This window comes from Apteryx rowi, unplaced genomic scaffold (genome assembly GCF_003343035.1).
Source record: "Apteryx rowi isolate R43461 unplaced genomic scaffold, aptRow1 scaffold_54, whole genome shotgun sequence".
Taxonomy (NCBI): Eukaryota; Metazoa; Chordata; class Aves; order Apterygiformes; family Apterygidae; genus Apteryx; species Apteryx rowi.
The window spans coordinates 1,073,579-1,096,580 of NW_020450805.1; the positions used below are offsets into that span (position 1 = coordinate 1,073,579).

General features: G+C 36.2%; 1 protein-coding gene across 4 annotated transcripts in view; it reads right to left on the minus strand.

The window, feature by feature from the left end:
- The window catches only part of STRN (striatin), a 73,741-nt gene that overhangs the window by 12,323 nt on the left and 38,416 nt on the right, over positions 1-23,002 (minus strand). For 3 of the 4 annotated variants that reach the window (XM_026081172.1, XM_026081171.1, XM_026081174.1), the window contains exons 7-16: positions 21,039-21,174; positions 17,109-17,219; positions 14,749-14,835; positions 14,029-14,172; positions 11,086-11,222; positions 6,391-6,566; positions 5,293-5,340; positions 4,498-4,619; positions 3,517-3,684; positions 1,087-1,227 (exon numbers count right to left, since the gene is read on the minus strand). In XM_026081172.1, coding sequence (XP_025936957.1) covers positions 1,087-1,227; positions 3,517-3,684; positions 4,498-4,619; positions 5,293-5,340; positions 6,391-6,566; positions 11,086-11,222; positions 14,029-14,172; positions 14,749-14,835; positions 17,109-17,219; positions 21,039-21,174 — 1,270 coding nt within the window. The remainder of the gene's footprint in view (positions 1-1,086; positions 1,228-3,516; positions 3,685-4,497; positions 4,620-5,292; positions 5,341-6,390; positions 6,567-11,085; positions 11,223-14,028; positions 14,173-14,748; positions 14,836-17,108; positions 17,220-21,038; positions 21,175-23,002) is intronic. The other variant, XM_026081173.1, reaches the window with a different exon arrangement.

Genomic DNA, 23,002 nt, shown 5'->3' on the forward strand with positions numbered 1-23,002 from the left:
AAAAAAAAAAAAAAAAAAAAAAGGCAAGAAAGAGGAAAAAGGAGAAAGAACTTCCACTAAATAAAGATAAGTGATTTAAGATTTTTCTTTTCCACACAGGGACAAAGATGATATAAACTTCTGTACAACAAGAAATGATATTAAGGAGGGAGGTGGGAGTTTCTGTTCCCCCTTAAAAAATGGAGTCGTTCAACTATTTTAAAACAGTGGAGCAAAGCTGGCAAGAAGGGTTATTTCCTTTTAAAAATATAATTAAACAGCAGACTCATTGACATAGAAAACTTTTGGGGAAAAAAAATAAGGTTCAAAAAAAAAAAAAGAAAAGAAAAGAAAAGACTGAGCATTTATATTGTTATCAGGTACAATTTTAGCCTGAATATGAAACCTTGTGCTTCAGCTCATACTGGTCTCTTTCCAAATGCAGAGGTAAAGTAATATCCTGATAGCAGAGTTATTAGTTTCCTCTAAAACATCTGATATTGGCCACTGCCATGATCCAAGGCATTATATGGAACTCTGTGAATACTCTCTTCCACTGGAGCTTTGCTGTTCTCCTACAGTGAAAATCTCAAACAAACCCTACCAGCAAATGAGCTAGAAGCATACATTAAAAAAAAAAAAAAAAGCTATATTGGGGGGGGGAATCCTCCTCCCCCATTTTTTAAAAACTAAAATCAACTTTATATTTTCCTGATATTACTATTTTTGTGCAATTTTGAACCAGAGAGATATTGGAAAATCATAAACCTGCAAAGATCATTGGGCTCTATTAAAGAAACCTGGAAAAATCAATGCTTTTCCTTGTGTTATTATTCCTTGAAGAATAATTCACAGCGTGTGGTTTCTTCTTCTACCTTCTTTCAGAAGTACATGCATCCTTCTGCTATTGAAGTGCCCATGAGGTCTGGTATAGTAATAACAACTTTGTGTTACACCTTAAAATGCAGCTTATAACATAACTCATATTATAAGCTACCATAACAGTGTCTGCCTATTATTTTGAAAGCACTAAAAAGACCATTAACAGTGTCTGATCTTAAGCAAGCAAGTTTCTTTCTTTCTTTCTTTCTTTTTTTTGATACGTACTAGTATCTACTCCAGACTCCAGGGTAAGAATTCGTTGCCGTGTCTCCATGTTAAAAATGCTAGTGTGTCCACTATTAAATGATGCTACCATGAGGCTTGGGTCACTGCTCACAAGATCTACTGATGAAGGGATTCCCATTTCTAGAAAATAATTTAGAAAACACTTCTGTAAGATATAGTCAAAACAAGCAAACAAACAAACAAACAAAGCACTTAGATATTAAAAAGATCATCTTTATGAAAGGAAAAGTTATGTGACCTTAAAACAAATACAGATTTCTTCTCCAAAACACTACCTGAAATGCTGAAACACTGGCTGCCGTCTTGGACATATTATATCAAATTACTACTTCAAGCCTGGCATGCCATTTTATTATAGATTTTAAAATCTACATTATACCAAGAATCTAGATTGTCTGTTTGATCACTACTTTTATCCTATTTCTTTGATATGCGTATCAACAACATTTTCTGCTAAGATGCTGTATGGGGGCTGGGGCAAATGTATACTCTGAAATCTACTGGAAAGTAAAAACCACCTCCATCCTTTCCTTCTTTCAGCTGTAAGACCAATTCTCAATCAAACCTCCACTGTATCAAGCAAAAAGATTTGAAATAGAAGTGGTAAAACCACAACACAGGTGATTAAAGTTATTATTTTAATCATAAAGTTATTAGTAACCCCCCCAGAAAAGTTTCCCAGGTGCAAATTTATACAACGATACTGTCAGCATGGGAAGTTATTTATATAAATTATCAACTCATATTACAAAGCTTCTTCCAACCTGCCTACTACAGTAATACAACTGATCTCCTCTTTACACTGTAGCTATCTGAACACTACAGGACAGAAGCTGAGATCGACAGACTTGGGTACAAGACATATCCCTTAGAATTTTTCTCAAGTTTACTATTCTCCACCCACTATCTGAAAGAACAAAAACAGTCCCAACAGATGTTAGGAGGAGCAGCAGCAGGAGGAGGTACAGAGTGGGACACTGAAGGTTAAGTATCCTAATGTCCATGGATCCAGCTAATGCAGGAATATCATCACTGCTTCTACCTAAACCTAAGATTCCCAAGAGAAATATCTTGGACACGCTGCCTGTGTGCTCATGAAGGATGGTACTTATCTACAGATCCTCCAACAAGGCCAAAAAGGAATGGAGTGAAAAGGAAACCTGTATTGTTTCTGAAGTGAGAAGCGACCTCTTCTGCCACTGACCTTCCCACTTATCCTGGTAAACCTACCATGGTTAATCTAAAGGATTTAAACAACAGCTGCTGAGTATTTTAAAGAGTTTGTTCAAGCTTTGCAATAAGCCAGAGGGAAAACTGAGTTTCAAAGGAGGATCTTGGAATTTCACAACTGGGTTTCATTCCAGTTTGAAACAACACAGAAAAACAAAGAGCTCTGAGAGGCAAGATCCCCTTCCCCTCCCCTCCGGTCCCCATTAATTTAACGATTTCAAACAAAAAACTCTGCCAGGAAGGCTTCAAAGTAGACAGGCAGGCAAGCCAGCGGTAAACCATTCAGATTTCTGACAAAACTCTGCAGACCTTTGGAGACAGTTCTGCCAGAACTAAACTACATGAAACATTTCTATTTTGCTCAGTCCCTTTTAAATAACAAGAAACYGTCCCAGCAGATCTATCAGCTTTACACTGTAACTCACTCAGTTCAGTTATGTAGAAATTTATTTTGCCTTGAAATTGTTCTGAAGAGCAATGCAACTGCCTCAGTTAATAAATTACCTTTAGAATGATCAATTCTACAAGAATTTGGCAGTGTTAATGGGCTCATTCTAGCGCACTTACTGAAACAGCAGCTTTAAGAAACTAGGCTCTAAACAATGGGATTTTGGTCTGAGCATGACACATTTCAGTAACTAAATCCAAAGGACTAACGTTTTTTTATTTTCTTTTAAACTAGCAGCATTTGGGATGGCCAGATTATTGCTTTTTAGTTAATGCACAAAATCAGAAATTGAACCAGAATTACCGTGTTAGAAGCATAAGGAATCTAATCTGAAAAGATATTTAACCCTAGTCTGGATCTAATCACTGGCTATTCCAAACCACTGAGGGAGAGGAAGGGGATTTTCATTCTGGGCAAACCAGAAAGGCCTAATGGAAATTTAGCGTCAATCTGAACTGCAGATTAGAAGCATCACCCTCCATGGCTCTAGTAACAGCAGCAAATAAGCTGCAAGAGTTGGCTTTTAGATACGTGCGACTGTCCCCCTGTGTACAGGTATCTATTCAACTGTTGCCACAGGAAAAGGGACCCAAACTTCACTCCCCCCAAAAATATTCATAAAAATATAAGATCCACCAAAACAGACAAGAAAGTTTTCTACTCAGTGGACAAAATTATGGCAGCCTGAACATAGACACTCATAAACTTTAAGGTAGGACACTTTTCTGTACCTTGATTATCATTAAATATATTAAGAGCTGGAGCAATTTCTGTAGCTTTCCATAAACGTATAGTGCCGTCGGCTGAACAGGACAGGAAACGCTGGTGTGCTCCACTGTATACCAGACCCCACACTGCATCTGTATGGCCTACAAAAGCACCCCTTAGAACAGAAGGATCTGCAAAGAGAACAACAACAATTCACATTCAAAACAAAACGTAGATTACATCAATAGTTGTATCCTGGTCTCTGTTTACGGATCAGCCTTAATAAGCTAGCCCATAAAGCAAAAAGAGCAGATAGGTCTTATCAATGCAGAAAGCTCACTTATCCTGGTGTGAAGACAATTGAATTTCATCAGCATATCTGACTTCAGTTATCCAACTGATAATTTGCAACTAATAGAACAAAACAAAGTTTCAACAAAAGGGACCATATCAAGTTAGTCAGCAACACGGACTTTGACTTCAAAATCAACTCTCAAGCAGCCATTAATGTCCCTTTTTCCAAAAGTCAGCTTTGAGGCCCATCATGTCTGAAGCTATGAGAAGTTAAGAATGCTTTAAAACACAGACACAAGGCTGACACATTCAGATTTGGTAAACCTTGCTGAACTGGTAGTTTGCCAACAATATTAAGAACTTTGGTCTCAGACTATACAATCTCTTTTTATTTCAGATGCACAGCAATTTGTAAAAGAAAAGAACATTAAAATAGACATTTGCTGTACTTGCCAAAGCTTAGGTCCAGTATTTTTTCAACCTAGCTGTTTCTCAAAATTGTGATGAGATCAAGGCCCTTTTTATGAAAGCATCAAGCTGACCTTCTCAATCAGTATTAAAACAAAAATTTACTTCTAGTAACTGAAGCCAACATTCCATTTTCTCTTTTAAATTTTCAAAAGAAGAATTTCCTAGAAATTATACTTTTTTTTAGCCACAGAGCAGTCTCTAGATGTATCATTTCATTGGTATGTCTGATAGCAACGTACCATAAGAGTCATAGGGGTCAATGTTTGGGTTGGTTGTATTCCAGCCATGGATGAGGCCATCAGTTCCCCCACTGTAACACTGTTCACCATTACTGCTCATCACCACACAGAGCACTGGCCCACTGGAATAAAACCCACAAAAAACAAGTTGACTATTAACATTTTCATTAATTAAATGAAAAAACAATGATAACCCAATCTTCACACTTTCTTGTTAAATACAATTCACTAGCTGCAATAAAAATTCTGCATATTTCAGATCAAATGCTACAACATCTCCCACAAAAAAACCTCCACAATATTTAGTAAAATAATTACAGTCAGAACAATTTAATCATTAAGCACATGAAACATGAACAGTGTCACACTTTTAAACTATAAGCTTTGCTATTTTGTTTAAATAGCTTTTCTCCCTTTTAAAAATCTAAGACTCTTTCATGAAAACCATTCAGTAGATTTTAATTCACTGAAAACAGCTTCATTCTATAGATGCAATACTGAGCAAAAAGGCAAGAGCTGCAAWGATGAACAGAAAACCTGATCACATTTGAGCCATATAATTTGTAGTTTTGATTTTTTTTTTAAATGGTGGTTTACCTAGCTCCAGATGTAAATAGTTATGTAGAAAGGAACTGAGCATATGCAGATATTTAAAATAAGTAAGGTGGGAAGTAAGAGCACCACATGATATCATTAGCTGACATGTTGGAAACTACTGAAAAAAAAATCTGTGTCTGTTTAAAAATCTTACTTTTCTCAAAATAAGACAAGACAATGTTCTTAGCAAATACTCACTTATGCGCTCTGAATGTATATATTGGCTCTACATCAAGAGAAGCACTCCTAAATGAAGCACAGGAAGACATTAACATGTATTTGACCTTACACAATGTTCCTAGAAATATTTTATGAAAATGTGCCAAAAATTGCTACGTTCTTAAAATCTAGCTCTTTTGAATGTCCTCCCACAACTCCCTCTCCCAACATGATTTTTCATGTGACTAGTAATTCTTTGTATTCTTTCAAAACATAACAGATTTTTTTCTTTTTTTCTTGTTTAAAGACCTTCAAGGTGGAGGCAGGCTGTATATGAGCCCTCACACACCAGTCAAACCAGTGGGTACCTCAGTGGTGGGGAAGAATGAGAGTGTCATCAGTATCAGGGAAAATATCATTAAGTGCTCCCAGCCCCTACCAGAGGGAGGGAGCTTAAGACCCCTTGGTTTTATACCGAAGATGTAGCACAGYTTCAAAACCCTTAATCTAAACTTTACCAACCAGGGGCTGCCTATTATGGACTGCAGGAAGGCCATGTTTTGTCCTTTCTTCCTAAAATTTATGGTATACTCACTTATTACATTAGCCCTGCCACGGATTTACTCTCATTTCTGGAAGTCCCCACCAACACAAAGGAGATAGTGTACAAAAGAACCTAATAACATGTCAGCCCATGTTTGAATCTGTGTGTGGGTGAATGTGTGTGCATGTGTGTATACATACACAAATTCAAACTTCGTCAGACATGTTGTTAGGCTTCTTTGTACACTGTCTCTTATGTGTTACACGCATGCAAGCACACTAATATAAAACAGGCCACGTCCAAATATTTTCATTAGTAAACTGACATGCCATGCTAGCTACAAGAAAAATACAAAAGTGAATATTTTTTTTGTCTTTGAAAATGAAAAAGCACTCATGAACTTGCATGACTTTCTCTTGGCACTCTTTAGAAGTCTCCATCCTTCTTTAACAGCTAGTTTCCATACTCTTAAAGTCAAAGAACAATTCCCATTAACTCTAAGGAATTTTAAAAGAAGCTGCATCTATGATTTTATTTCCATAAATAATGAATAAAAATGTTTTTAGGAAACAAAGGAAACAAAAAAGTCTTACTTTTTTGCTGGGGCTGTTTTTTGTAAATTCCACATTTTTAATGTATGGTCCTCTGAAGCTGTTATTAAGACTGGTTCAACTGGATGAAAAGCCAGACCTCTTATTCCATCAAAGTGACTTCTTAAAGTGAATTTGGGGTTCCAAGTCTTTCTCAATGCATCCTTATTGTTTGCTATCTATTAAAAAAAAAGTCAAAACCATAATTAATGTGGAGGGCACCAAGAAAGGACAAAATCAGAATTTGGCTTTGGTATTTTCAAATGTCAGATCACCTCACCCTTTTTCCAAAACAACCTGTTCTTGAGCAACAGTCCATTTGACCTTGATTAGACAGTTCAAAATGAATATGAAGATATTCCACAAAAACAGACAGCAAGTACACCTCCACAGTAAAGTGTTCTGTGCAAACCTGAAATACACTGCGTTTCTGTTAAGTTTCATAATTTGAAAGCTGAAAAATAACTTTCCTGACTGATACCACTGTAAACTTGGCTTGGGATTTGAAGGTCAACCTATACCTACTGGTTCATTCATTAACACTAGACCTGACTCAACCAAGCCGAGTTCCATAAATATCTGAAATACCATTGACAAGGGAGTCTCTTAAGTAAAGATCTAAGGAAAATGCCTAGCAGGGCACAAAGAAACACAATCTAACCCGTTCTCCTGAGGCAGTACAGGCTTTGTAATAACGCAAAACAAGCAAGCCTCGCCAGCAAAAAAAAAAAGGGGGCAAAAATTACTTGGATACACCTGAGGACTGTAACTGGCATGTAATAAACTATCATATATACAGACACAATTATTTGGCAGTAAGAGCATTTTTAACAGATCTAAAAGAAAGCCCTTAAGAAATAACAGTTATTTTGGCATTGTTCCTCTGAACAAATATTGACATAAAACGCTGCACAGACTTTTAGGACTTTGTCAGTCATCGCTGCCATGGTTAATTTTACCATGCCATAACCACTGCAAATGGTCTATTAAATAAATATTAATATAAACAACTAATTCAAATATTGATGACTTTATTATATTGAAAGCTACAGATAACTCCAAATACTTTAGTAATATTAACTGCAAAGAAAAGACAGCTGTTTTGAGCCACTTTGGGAATCTATACTTTATTTTGGATATTTTTGCAAGGTACGAAAAGTTTGAAACCAGAAGTACCTTTTCTTAAATTTTGTTACTCACTCACTTCCCTTTAGAGAGTTCTATACATTCAAACAATGAGAAACAATGCAAAACAACCAGCAGGCTCAGTCTCATCATACTTCCTAGTAATTACGTACTGTCTGCTCAGTTAGACAGTTCAGTTTCTTTGCCAGTTTACGGAGCTCTGTTGGCTCAGTGACAAATCACACAAATGCTGGAGCTGGTGCAAGGAAGGGGCAGGACTGTAAAGTTGGCAGCTCTGCCAGATTTTCTGGAGATTGGCCAAGAATGTCTCAGCAAAAAGGGTAATACATGTACAGAGTAATCATACATATCCGGAGTAGAATTCAGTTGCCTAAACACAGGTATCTAACGCTGATTTAGATAACTGAGGGAACCCCCCTGACCATGCCAGAAGCACAGGGCTTGTGCTTATCTGTCAGACCCACACAGCTATCTCAGACATCCCAAATTCTTATGCAAATTCTGACAAGATAGTTTTCTCAATTTATTTCTAATTCGTTCAAAAATTTATTTCCAAAGGCATCCCAGATGGTTGATTTAAACACTGGCAAACAGCCAGAGGGCAGTACCAGTCCACAGAGCAGTAGCAGCGGTGAGACCAAGGGCAGATGCCCCACAGGCAGCCCACACTATCATCACTCCTTTTCATCTAAGAGTCACATAAGGGCCATGAAAAGTTGGGAAAAACAAAGCAGCCAGACTCCTTTTTCTTTCTCCACTAAAATACCACAGTGAGCTATTAACAGATTTGAAAATCAGTCTTTGCGGGGGTTTGTACCCCAAAGTTAGCACCCAATTTGGCAGTGCTAGTATTTGCCAGTCATAGCAATGCTGTCTGCAAGTATTTAACTCTATATTATATAAACAACTTGGAAATTCCAGAAAAAGCCATGATATGCAGGTAACATTACGGATACTTTTGTTGATCAAAGCTGTAGGCAAACAAGAGCTACTGCAAACCCCATACTAAAACTCCAAGGTATTAATTACTGTAAAATAATTTGTAGTTTAGGTACTCTTATATACTGTACTCACAACATAGTCTATTATAATTTTTAATGAAGCTTCTTAATCTACCCAGAAAACTTAACAGAAAAAAGAACCCACTAAAGTGAACACTTAAGACAAAATTCTGTAATATTGTTAGCATGGAAAAAGAACAGATAAATTTAAGACTGTATTGGCCAGCAAGCTGGGAAATTTCACTTTGTTGGATATTCTAAGAACAGATACACAAAGGGGGAAAAATTTTATTTTAATTAATAAACTAATAATCTACACTAATTGAAACTGTTCTTTAATTTAAAGACAGCCCAAGCAACATTTTAAATATATGAACTATGAAATGAAATAGGCTAATATTCCCATTTTGTGGAAGAAAGGAACCCACGTAAAAACTTAAGTGGGAAGAAAAGGCCTCAAAATAAGAAAGTGTCTGCAACTTATAAAAGGACATAATTAAAGATTGATCCACATGAAAAATTTTCAACGTCATTCTCAAAAATCAACACTTAAAAGAAATCCTCCTAAACACCTGATTCACATTTAGCATCTGAAAAAAGGTATCAAGTACTCCAGAGTACAGACAGATTGTATTACCTCTAAGCTAAACTCCCAGGGGAATTTGAAATGGAAAAATTAATCATTTATTCTGCTTCCATAAAGATGACGGCAACAAGAGAGAGGAGCTTCCCAAATAAGAACTTTAAAATTGTCAACACTAGAAAAGATAAGGAGTGAGGTAAGAATGACTATGAATTCCCGATCACAGTGATTGGCTTAATAAAGGCATTTAATCAGCGAACAAACTGAAGTTACTACTCCCATCCATGGAGGAAGGGATGGTGGGGAGTGTAAAGAAATGCTAGATTTCATAAATGAAAGCTGTTCCTTCAAGATGTGGAGACATGAACAAATGACACTAGAGATTTTATGGACAACTGAACAATGAAGCTGACCAGTGAAAGCAGTAAGATTTTGTACAGATAGATTAGGTTTGTCATCATCTCTAAATTTAAAAATTCAGCAGAAATTTCATGTGTAACCGGAGAAGAAGTGGAACTTGTACATCATCTTTTTGGAGACAGAGTTGGGCAAGATTAACAAAAAAATTCATGCTGAGCACAAATTAGGAGATAAAACTAAGATACCGAATTTAAAATCAGGGATGTTCTATTTCATTGCAATCCTGATGATTCACAAAAAGTCACACACACGCCTCTGCCGTGTCATTCATAGACTGTGTGTAAATTGTATCAGCTATGTAATATATGTCTCTACAAGTACATACAAAGGTAGAGCTTCTTCAGAGTAAGGACCTGCATGTTATGTTTGAAGTCTTCGATTTGACTTGTGATAGTAAAATCCCAGACAGTGACTACTTATAAACAGTCAGGTTTGCTGAAGGATAACATTCCCCTCCAACATGCAGTACTCAGTCAATTCTGAATTGCCTCAACTTTGACAGAGCTGGACAATGCAATGGCCAGACTCATCTGAAGTTGTCAGATCACAAAGGAGCAAGTGATTAAAGTAATATACAAAGTATCTTCTTGCAAGAAATGAGAAATACAGACAGAAATTGCATATGGCTGCAAAGAAGCAATTTTAAGAAACGCTTTCCATGAAAAGTGAAATAGAAGGCAGCCATATATATTAACTTATGAGTGCTGTGCTGCACACACAACCAAAAAAGTGCTGACTACAAAGGCCTCATACCTAAAGACCTCTGGTTCAGCCTCCCACTTGAAATTTGACTATCACCAACATCAGATAAAGTCAGCCATAGCTTTCCCTAACCAAGTCTCAAACACTTTCAAGGACAGGAATTCCACAGTCTCTCTGGGCAATTTGCTTCAATGCTGCACCACTCTCCTATATAGTATCTTTTTCATAATGCCAAACCTAGCTTGGCCTCCCAAGCCACAATTTGTGACTGTTGCCCCTTGCTGTATCACCCAACACTACCAAGAGGTTTGGCTCTGTCATCTTTGTATAAGCACTCTGCCAACACTTACAGACTGCTATTGTAGCACCTCTTAGCCTCTTCAGAGTGAACAAGTCAAGTTCCCTCAACTTCTCCTGTTTTTCCACAACCCTCTTGAAGTGGAGGGGCCTAAAACTGGATATAAGTATGGCCTCACCAGCCACAAACAGAGAAGACATCAACTTCCCTCAATCCACTGGCCATGCTATTCCTGATGTTGCATGTAACCCAACTCCATCACTGGGTGTACAGTGCCCTATATCACTATCGCCAATTACAGTTACTTTCAGCTTTCAAGTATTTGAATGAAACAGCATGCAAAGGACTGTAGGAGGGAGGCTTGAAGACAGCTTGAAGGCTGCTGCACAGGGAGAAAACAGATATTTCAAGAAAAACTTGTGATCTCCTTTGACAGCATAATTTTAAACAAGAGAAATTTTTCTGCTGAGTCTACATGGATGTAACTGCCACCTGCCTTCAGCACGTAGAGACAGTAGGACCTTGAGTTACTATTAAAAACCACTTACATCATAAGTCAGCGAATCTGCCTCATTGGCTACTGTAAGGCCTGCGAGCTCTCCAAGACCCAGCTCATTTTCAAGGGCTTCATCTGTTCCCATAATGAAAGACTTTCCTGAAGAAGGAGGGAATGTTAAAGCTTCCACTGCAAGAAAAGAAACAAAAATACATACAGAAACATAGGTTTATACAATATTGATTAACAAAAGCATATTATCTACTTTCAAAATACTAAACAATCTCTCAAGCAGCTGGGGACAAAAAGATATAAAAGGATGCAGAAAAAAATAGACATTCTAAAGGTAATCACCCCGCTTCCCAATAAATGGTGCCCTCTGAACATAATACTTGTACTTGAAGTCTGCATGACTCAGAACAATAAGCACAATTAGCCACAGGAGGGAAGAGTATGCTATCATTCACGCATGTATAATGCAAAAGTAACACAGAAACTCAGGCTCTTCCCCAGTTCCCCTATAAAATACACAAGACTCTGAAGAAGCAGCAAAAAAAGTATACAAGAATAGCTAATGGGAACAACAAATACAGAGGACATCCTAACAAAAAAATGAGACTACTTCTTCTTAACGCTGCACATACATGTATCCAAAAGTATGTCTACAATAAGGTTTGTTTACATGCACTCCAACCTAGCAACATGATTGGAAGCAAAGAATTCATTGCTGCTTGCAAAATCAGTTTAACTACCCAAAAGGTTAGTCAGCACTGAATTCCAGGTTTTTACTAGCAGTATCCAAACTTACTAGTTTACCGCTGCTATACAGCATGCCTGTAGGAGCACCAGTCACTAATATAAGCATGCTTGATGGCAGATTCACTGGAGATAGAAGGACAGAAGACTAAGGGGAGTATAGTTCATACACTTGTACCATTTGATGCAGAGCCTTATGTAATATAACTGGAAAGAGTTGTGCCATTACCAGCTTCTGTCTACAACAGCTCTCCAAGACTATAGCCATACATCACAAAAGATGGGCTGAACACATAAAAACCTGTTATCTTTGGGCATGACAGACCCTACTCAATTTTATACACTTTGTTATCTCAAGTTACAAGGGTTTTTCAATAAATTACAATTTAACTTTTCTTTTGAGTTGCACTGCAAACACAAGCCTTTGCAAACACTGCTGCTGCCAGGGAGAGAGGAAAGGAAACACCATCTCATCCTCAAAATGTTATTTAATTTAACAGCATAAACACTAAGTTTAAACGAAAAAAACTATGGCTTAACAATGAATAGCCTGATCTATTCAGTCTTCTTCCTCCTCTGTCTTAGCGCTTTGGATTCAGATGTTACTCAGTTCCTCTCTAGTCCATCCAGCGTATGGTAAGCTCATCTTCACGGTCTTTCCATTCCACACTCACACCTCTCTAAAATGCCCTGTTTGCTTCCTGTTACCTTTCACGAACAAGTAAAAGGTTTTCATGACACCCTTCAAAGCTCTGCTGTTTGATTAGTTCTCAAGTTATTAATCACAAACATCTCTTCACACCCTCATGGAATATAAACTACTGTTCGTTCTCTTGCATTTGTGCTGTAATACTCCGTTCAACACAACATATACGGGACTGTCGTTAGTGCTACCAGCAAATTCCTGTATTCTGATGAATTTAACGTCAAATTTGAGATGCTACTAGGAAAACAAGATTTTGATGCCAAAAATATCAGAGGGTCTCAGATTTATAAAGGAATATGCAACTAACAGCTTGTAATACTGAACTCAGACTAATAAAAATTAACTGTCCTCTTTTGTTTTTCCGTGAGTCCATCTGAGTCTCTGAATTAAAAACACATACTTGAAAGGACATGAAAATAAAGCTCTGCTATTATGGCTCCTAGCACATGTGAGAAAAGTTGGAAAGCAAACATTCAACAAAAAATTCCTTCACTTTTCAAAGTGTTGCTAAGTTACCCCATCCTTTCATAAACAAAATCACTGAGCATGTAGGAAGTAGAACGACTGAGATCTTTAGTAACCACGCCACATGCTGGGGTTTTTTTGTGCATCTTAATTATAATTTGGCTGACCTACTTTTTCACACTCACTGAAAGACTGCTAAGCCACCACTGTGTTTTGCTCATTCTTCTAATGACATATTTACCATTTAAATAAAGAGCGTATGATATGGTCTTTTACAAATTAATATATCCTAATATATTTATTTTATTATGCTGCATAATAAGGTAATTCAAATGTCAAATCAGATACATGAATTAGCAACTTACAGAGGTAATACTAATGAAGGTAAGGGATCACATGCCACATTTGAGACAAAGCACTGTAAAGATGGATAGCTTTCCATACTTGGACTTAGCTACTATGAGAATTTTTGGAACAGATTATGGAAATGAATATATCAGCAAGTTGTATACATTCTTCTGTAAGATCTTGGATAAAGTCTCCATGTGTATTTACAAGGTACACCTAGCCACCTGCATGTTTACTTGAAGAGCTTATCTTTCTACTTTAACATATTAAAAAAAAAAATACATACACATATCTATTCCTATATACACATACAGACACATATAGCTAGATATATAAACATAAATGTGTTACACGCATGGAGAGGAAAACAGATGCTCTAATGTCTTGAGAGATTATGGTCCACACCTGACGCTGGCAGACGTGAGTATGAACACAGGCAAGCAACTTAAGATCCTCATATTATAAAGCCACCAAGTACTACATAGGTCTTTTCTGCTGGGTTCAAAGGCATTCAGTCAAGGCTTTAACTAGGTGTCTTTACTTTCCCAGGAATGACTGGAGGGGAGGAATGGGAATGCTGTTTATCCCATTTAGATAGAATAGGTAACACTGAATCGGCATTTGTAAAGTGCTGTGAAAATCTTAGAGGATAATCTTCAAGCAGCTGTAGCTACAAACATCTACACTTTAAAAGGGTGTATATACATTTTAAATACTTGCCTTCATCTGTCCTGTTTATCTCATGTTCAATGAGCCTTGAGCTACTGGGCCTGGAAGAAGGTGCAACAGATGGCTGTAATGAAGGGAGATCATCAACATCTCTCAAGTTTGCAAGCATATCTTGCAGCTTTGACCTGTTGGGCCCTAACCAGAAAAACAAAAAGTGAAATGGTTTATGTGTAATTCATAACAATGCTACTTATCACATCAAATATGCTACAGCAGCACATGCAACAATGGATCCTACCTAGCATTATAATGTTACCACAGAAAAACTAATGAGCACCTACTTTTGGCAGTAACTAATCATCCAGCATGAAATGAATTTCTTGAAAAGAAAGTGATGGAAGCAACTGAGAATTGTGAATGTACAGTTTTCCCCGCATTTATAAACTCATACTGCTATTTGCATGGAAAACTGAAGAATGCCTCCAATTGAGTCCCAGCATCAAAATGATTATTAAAATATTTACTTTTCCAAAGCAAGTGCAAATATTTGTGAATATTTTAAAATTTGTGTATCAGATACTTTGTGAAGCATATTCTTATGACAACATGATTATTTTAAATTTATTTGTGCAGCAGTGTAGTATCGTGGAACTACATAATCATAAAAAAAAAGAAAAAGATAGTTATATTATACTATAAATGCAACTGGATTCACTGGCCTACTTCCTGAAGCTACATATGGTGAAGACCCATGCCCTTCTTGACACTTACCTGTACTTTGCTCCATCATTTTCCCACATCCCTGTTTTGACTGTTTTATATAGGATTGAGGCTGAAACATATCTTCGGTAGTTTTTCCTGTTGTAAGTTTAATTAAGAATGGGAAAATGTCTTACCCATAGTCCATTATGGTTTTTCCTAGACCAGTAAATAATACAGCTATTTTTAAGCAGCTTTAAGACAGAAGTGTACTCTAATATATGTATGCTCTTATTAAACTACTTCACAGGAGTGTTTACCACAGCCTTGCAAAATCGTAAGTTTACTAATGCAGTTGCAAACTCTGCTTTGCCCACCCTAACCATAATGATGGTTAATAAACTAAATGGTATTTAACTGGTCTGTCAGAAAATATTATTTGATTCAGGAAAACAGTAAGAAAGATTTTGCAAGATTGTTTTACTACAATATCTGCTTTATATAAAACACAGTATTTTACTTAGTAGCAGTTCAGTGTCTAAACACCATTTATGATCATATTAAAAATCATAAAAACATACTTTGTACAATTTAATGTCACAATATTTAGTCCCTTCTTTTTCCCCAGACTTCCTTCCTCACACTCTTCTTCACTATGTGCAATATCATGAATAGGTGGTTATAGGTTGTGATTCATCCTGATTTTTCTGCATTGATGCCCTTCCAATGATGGTTTGTCCATGGAAAGATGCTTAATTTCTTTACTGTGGTAAATCATTTGGTGTCCCAAGAGCAAACCTCCATCCAAAATGTACTGTAAGTGTGCTGAGCAGCATTTATCTTCATGAAAGAACACTGGATGGCCAATGTTGCCTAACATCAGGTATTTTTCTCGTAAATATTTGATAAAATTTCCAATAATATCTAGGTCTATATTAACAATTAAATATTAACTTTATTATCAAAGATAAAGTGTACTCAATAGCTCTTCAAGAGTATCATTTCAATAACTTGATTAAAGCATTTCTGCTAAGTTAATTCTACAGTTATTCACCCTGGCACTACATAGCACATCCGCATACTTTAAAAATCACAGACAAGAAGTTATAAAAGTAATTTGCATTGAAGTCATACAATGGTATGCCCTCTCAATCTTAACTATAAAGAAATTTAGAACTGATTTTGTGAAACATTAACACTCTTGTTGACCAGCGCAACTTCTTGCCAGACTTGCAACATCTTCAAGTAACTTAAATGATTCCGAAGATGACAAAGATATTGCTCTTATCACTTGATGAATTTAATTAAGGTATGTAATGATTTACTTTAAAAAAAATGGAGGTTTAGTTTGTATATTTGATAGTGTAATTTCAGCAACATAACTAACTGCTGAGCAGTAGGTTATCATATTTAACATCAATTAAATACAAAGAGTAACAAAATAAGCCAGCCTCAATGATGTGAGGAGCTGACATCTTTAGCATTGGTCTGCACGTCTCTTTGTAAGTGAGAATTTCCTTGGTGTTAATAAGCATCTTCCCACAAAGGGAGAAATTTCCCTCAAATTTCTTATTGAGCTACATGCAGTACTTTTTAAATTACATCATTCACMCATGAATTCTCAGCATGGCTAAATGTTTGAAATATAGTTGTGAATACAGTGTTTCATTTTAAACACTTTGAGGTCAAGAAGGTTTTAAGGCTTACTTAATCAAGAACAAAATGGATTTGTGTTTCAAGAAACATAAAAACTGTAATACAGGGCTAGAAACTGTATTTCAGATACTGATCACAGCTGTTTGTTTGGATAAAAATACCCAGCATTTTTAAAGATTAGTCCCACACAAATAAGTTGATAAATAAATCCTGTGATTTGCAAATAAACTGATGATCAGAGTTACTTCCTATTTCGAGCCCTGCATAAGGAATTATGATGAGAGCATGACTTCCATGTTGTGAATGTTAAGTATAAACAGGGGTAGAAATTAACCTGTTTTCTCCCTCTGTCATCTACTATGATACTCAAGACAGTTTCTGKTTTTTTTAATTTACATACCAGACTTCAAAATGCCTCCTGTGAAACTGGCATGTTTTTACTAAGATAGGGTTCTGAAATTCTCTAAGTTAAAATGTGAAGTAAAAGTATTAAACCAATGCATTTTACATAATAAAAGTACAATCCACATTCAAAGCAATCATTTTGAATTAATCCAACACCYGGTTGGAAGAAGTTATGTCTAATCCAACTATTTATCAGGTAACTTGATTGACTACCATTAATTTCAACCCCTGAGAACTGGTGAACAGGAAAGCAGTCAGGAGCAGCAAAGTAAAAGAGTAAGTAATTCTAGGAAAACATTGAAAGAGAGATAGAATCAAGGGTGTGAAAGACATGGGATTTATGGTTTTAAGGTGCAATGTTTTCCACTTACTCTTCACCCCCTTTTTCCCCTTGCGCTCCTTTTTGTATTGTTCCTTGAGTTTGGTTATTACTCCCTGGTCCACATTCCAAGCTTCAGGCATGAGACACTGGTCTTCCTTTTCTAAACAAAGTGAAACAAATGAAACATCCTTTTTCAATAATGTCACCACGTGATCTCCACTGAAGGAGGTAACAGCTGCTGTCAATGGCATTTGTCTTTTATTTTAAGCAGACAGAAATAGCACCAAGCTTGTGAAAGCTGTAAAACTGCTACTCATATTCCACTTTCATTTGCTCAGAATTTTCTTAAAAAGAAATTTTGACATGAAATTTCTCACATCTAGTCTCTATAACCAAATACATATCAGTTCATAAATTTAAGCAACATTTACTTTACAATAAATCAGGAAACATTTTTCAGCATTTTCTTCCTTCAGGAAACAAATTATATCTAAAAGCAACTGTTATGTTATTGGTCAGCATAACTTTACAATATGGATGCTGTGCCACTACATTTGAAATTTTGATTTCATTGTCTTTGTGATATGTCATTTTACAAAGCAGCAGCATATTTAATAATTTCTGAACATAGTACACATTCCACCAAACTTTGAATAGAATCTTAAAGCATAAAAGCCATGAAATTTCACAAAAGGGGGAAAAGCCTGAGTTATTAGTCTTTGAAAAATACACAAAACTTGACAACATGCCTAATGACATGGACGGAAGATCTAGAATAAAAAATAAAAGAATTTTTTTTGTAAGTATCTCTCTCAATTTGCTTCTCCTGTGACATGATACAGACAAGAAGTTTTCTTCCAAGAGTATGGTATTCAGCAATTTTTTGAACAAAAGGTGCTACTGAAATTCAAACTTCCAATACATTTTCTCTGCATATGGAAAGACTGTTCTGAGGCAGCTTAAACAAATAATTCACATCTGAAAAGTGAGAGATAATACACTTTTTTCTTACATATATTTATTTTCATGACCATTACAGCTATGTATTTTTTAAAATGCATTCTTTTTGCTTTATTTTCCTGTTTAAGATCTCAACCTTATACTTCCTATTTAAATATTAATTCTTTATGCTTTAGACAAAGCTTGTTTTGCACATTAATAAATTATTCTAGCCCTTCCTAAAATATAAACAATAATAAACTTATCTTCAGAATAATATGCAGTAAGGCTATTAAAAAGTCTGCAGAGGAAGCACACCACTACCAGTCATAAGCTGAAGGAGTCACTACATTTGGATTGAAGACATAAAACCAGAGATGGGTTATTCTGGGGGCTGACTGGTCAGACAGCAGCTTTGCAGAAAAAGACTCAGGGGTCCTACGCAACAACAAATTGATCAGGAGTCAGCAGCGTGCCCCTGCAGTAAAGGCGACCAAGCACATGCTGGGCTGTATTAACAAGCATGTAGCCAGCAGGATGAGCGAAGTCATCATTCCTCTCTATTTAGCACTTGTGAGACCGCATCTGCGGTACTGCATYCAGTATAATATTTCTTATATAGGGGAGCCTTATATGTATAATAGTAAATATACAGTACTGACTTACTGTAGCAAGTTCAGTGGCAGGCCACTAAGATGGTTAAGAAGGCTGGAGCAGATGATGTACAAGGAGAGGCTGAGAACTGTGTTTGTTCAGCCTTAAGATACRATGGCAAAAAAAGGATCTTATTGCTGCCTGCAACTACCTAATTGGCAGCTGCAAAGGAGGGGGAGCCAGACTCCGCTCGGACGCACACCATGGAAGGGCAGGAGGCAACAGACATAAGTGCCACTGGAAAAGGGCCCCAAGAGGTTGCAGGTTCTCCATTCTTGGAGATATTCAAAACTTGACAAGAACAAAGCCCAGAGCAACCTGCTGTAAATGGAAACTGGACTGGATGAAGATCCCTTTGAACTTTGCAGTGACAGTTTATGATCCTATACTCACAAGTGATAGATTAATTCAAGACCCAAAGTCTTGAAGCATTTTTACAGTAGCTATCAAAGTAGAGATGTATTAATAAACTGAAGAGAAACTCCTGGAAGGATGGTCTGTGGACTAAGTCATGTCCTCTTAATACACATGTCCAGTTAAGTACCACTAATGATCAAAAACTGTGTGATGAGAAATTCAAAAAGGTCATGTTTGAGGGTGACGAGGTTAAAAGTTTTGATCATGTTTTTCCTCCACAGCTAGATGAAATTCTTTGCTTCCTCCAAGAAAAAATTTAGATGGATTTATAACAGGTAGCACTGTTGTCAGGAAACTACTCCATAACTTAATTTTCTATAGAATGTCCCAGGATACTTTCTGCATGTCCCACAGGTTCGATTCAATTTCACAAAGTGGATCTTGAACTCCTGTAAAAGAGCTTTATAGTTAAAAATCAGCTGAACACTTTTGAGGCTCTGTAAAATTAAATGAGTGCCACAGATTACTATAATCAATCAATATTGCTTAGAATCAAAAATGAAGCAAGGACTTCCTCCATTTGCTTTTTATCCTCAATAAACAACATTATTCTCTCCTATGCTACATATAACAGTTTCGCTTAAATCAAATTGACTCAAGTGATTCATAATGGCAGTTTCTTGAAGAAGGTTATTTTCAGAGACCACTATCATTAAAGTCACAGGTTGAGAAATAGAAATAATTTAAAAACATGAATCGTTGTAACTCAGAAAGAAGTCTTAATATTTCTAGAAACAAAACTACTACTTTCCATGACAGTGCCTTTTTAATGCTAGACTTTTGCTGATTTGTACTCAGCTGTCTTCAATGGAAGTAACAACAAATTAGATGTGTGAATTTATGTGAGAACAAAAAAGCTCCTGTTGACATACTAACAYTTCAGTAACACAAACAAAGAATAAATTGACAAAGTTTTAAGAGAAGAAATAGTAGAACAACTTAAAAAAATATATTTTTACTGAAGAATAACATTCCTAAATGTATCTGGGGAACAGAACACTGACTGCTATTTCTAAAGATACTGAGATGTTATCCTCTTAAATAGAGAGGCTACACCACACTGAACAATAATTTGGGGTCCAACCATGAGCTGGTAATTTCAGTGAAATACAGAATCTCAGAGCTGTTAACCCACCAGAGAGCCACAGCCACCATGACTCATTTGTGCGTCAAGGTTTCAATTTCATTGAAAAGGCCAATTACTTCCCATTCATCTTCCCTAGCCCTCTCTGTGCCACCTTACATATAAGACTTTTCAGAGAAGCTTAAGGAGGAAACAACTTCCCACCAAAAGATTTAATCATGGTTCTCTTCCTTCTTCCCTTCCCTATACAGTGGGCTTATGCAGAGAAGTTATGTCAAGGTAAAGTAGATCCTGGCAACCTGAAATGCAGGACATTAACCTCAAGGACACAGAAATTTCCCAAACTGTTCTCTCTTTTTGACTAGAGGGCTTAAAATATATATATATTTGTTAACTTATAAAAGAAAATCTGAGCAACACAATAGATCATACTGCCCAAACTGCTAACATATGAATACGGTACAACTAATGCAGTCTTTATGACTCACATTACTCTCTGTATCAAAGTAGGAGGAAGCAGAAGGATGAAATATCTTTCATGCTTGTAATTATAAAATATAGCTTTAGCAGAGTCCTTCATTAGCATGAATCACTGAAAAACACATTGAAATTCTATTCATAAAATTTCAATTTTATCTGCCTTATTAAGAAAGAAAGACAAAAAAGGCAAAATGACTAGAAGCATAAACCTCTGAGAATTTTTGCATAAAAGCAGTATACAGAAAAATGAGGATATTATGCCAAGAGGATCTCAGTCTGCCATAGAGGGATTTACTGTAGGGATACTCAAAAGGTGCTGCCATCTTGACAAAGATCACAATCAGTCAACTCTGTGCTTAGCATATTTTTTTTTTCCTCCTGGTACAATCCATTACATTGCCTTACCCCAGTCTGTTCCATCTCCTGAACTTCTTGATTCTCCATCACCTTCATCTGAGGTAACCAAAAAGTCAAACTCTTTCAAAGCTTCTTCTGTATCTCTGTCTTCACTGCTGTCAGACAGCACTCTTTTCCTCACAATCTGAAAGGTCAGGAAGGGAGGAAAAAAGTTCAATTAAACTAAAAGCACATCTTCATACCTAGCAGTATTATCTCCTCTCTTACATAAAATTCTAACAGGAAGTTGAGGAAGCAGAAAAGTATACATTAATAAGCAAATCTAGAATATGCATACAGATTTTGTTCAAATTCAAAGTCAAAATGAAGCCACATGTAGATTTTCCTTCCTGTAACAGAATCACAGAATAGCTGAGGTTGGCAGGTAGCTCTGGAGATCATCTGGTCCAACCCCCCTGCTCAAGCAGGGTCACCTAGAGCAGGCTGTGAAAGACAGCGTCCAGCCAGGTTTTGAGCATCTCCAAGGATGGAGATGCCACAACCCTTCTGGGCAATCTGTTCCTGTGTTCAACCACCCTCATAGTGGAGCAGTATTTTCTTATGTTCGGCTAGAATTTCCTGTTCAACTAGAATTCCTGCAGAATTTTCAGTTTGTGCCCATTGCCTCTCATCATGTTACCATCAAGAACCATCACTATTCAATCTCTTGATAGTGTATCTACACTGACACAGACTATTAATCTTTTTAATCCAAGAAAAGTACAAATTTTCTTTTAATAGATGTAAAAGAAGTATATAGAATGTTTTTGAAAGATTTGAGCAAAGCAAAATTGGCTCTGGTTCTCTGAAAATAGCCTTTTAAACTCTTTTATTCTGAAATTATTCCACTTACAGACCAAGATGACATGAGACCAGGGGGGAAGAAGAAAAAAAAAAAAAAAAGAAAAAAAACCACCCACCAACACTGCCAAGTGCTGATTTGCTCAGATTTGGCAAAAATCATTCCATCCTGAATACTTCCTCAGGCATTACTGTTACTTAAATATGCTGCTTCCATGTTTAAACTGCATATTCCTTACTAATTCAAAAGCTAACTTGGTAGTTGATTAAAAAAAGAAATATTTTAATGAAGGACCTAATAGCATACTTAATTTGCTTTTCCTCAATAATCAAAATGGACTGGCTGCCTTATGGTTATTTAACTAAGACGTGAAGTGACACCGCTGAAATCTGCAGCAAAAAATTTACTTCTAGGAAAGAAAAGAAGTTACATTCACCACCGTATTTTGACTTGGAATCTTGATAAGGGTTAGTCCCACAAGAGTTCGATATATGGACAATATCCCATAGTTCATGAGAAGGAATGGCTGTTTCCTCTAAATACAGAGGACCAATTTCAAGACATGAAACAATACTAAAAATTAAACTTAGTTGCTTTGTCTGGCATATTGAATATATAGATGCTTTTACAGAGAAGTGTCAGACATTAGTTCACAGTCCATGTATGGCGGGAACAAGTTTACCAAGATCTTCTTTAAAAACTCTAAAATTGATCATCGTTTCACTTCCATCATAACTCAGATACCAGCTTCAATTTTTAAGATGCATAACTCATTGAATAAATACTAATTTTGAAAAGAAGAGAATAAAATCACATACTGACAGTATATACCTATTATATCTTATCTGGTTATATGACCAAGTTATATTGCAAATTATATATCATGGGGGAGTTTTAGCCATTTGACTGAACAAATAAAAAGTTGATTATTCATATGTTAGTATTTTTCTTGTTATACTTTTCTTCCTTTCACAGCTATTTAAAGAGAAATCTGGTATTTCAGTTTTGGACTCTACAGGGAGAAATTCCTACAAATCATTTTAAATATTCAACTATATTTATACAAATATTCAAGAAATAATGCATTTTGACATGCAGCATTACAAACAATACTCTCAAACTAAGCTGAAAATTGTAAAAAGGGACATCTTGTAACTTAAAAACTGTATAT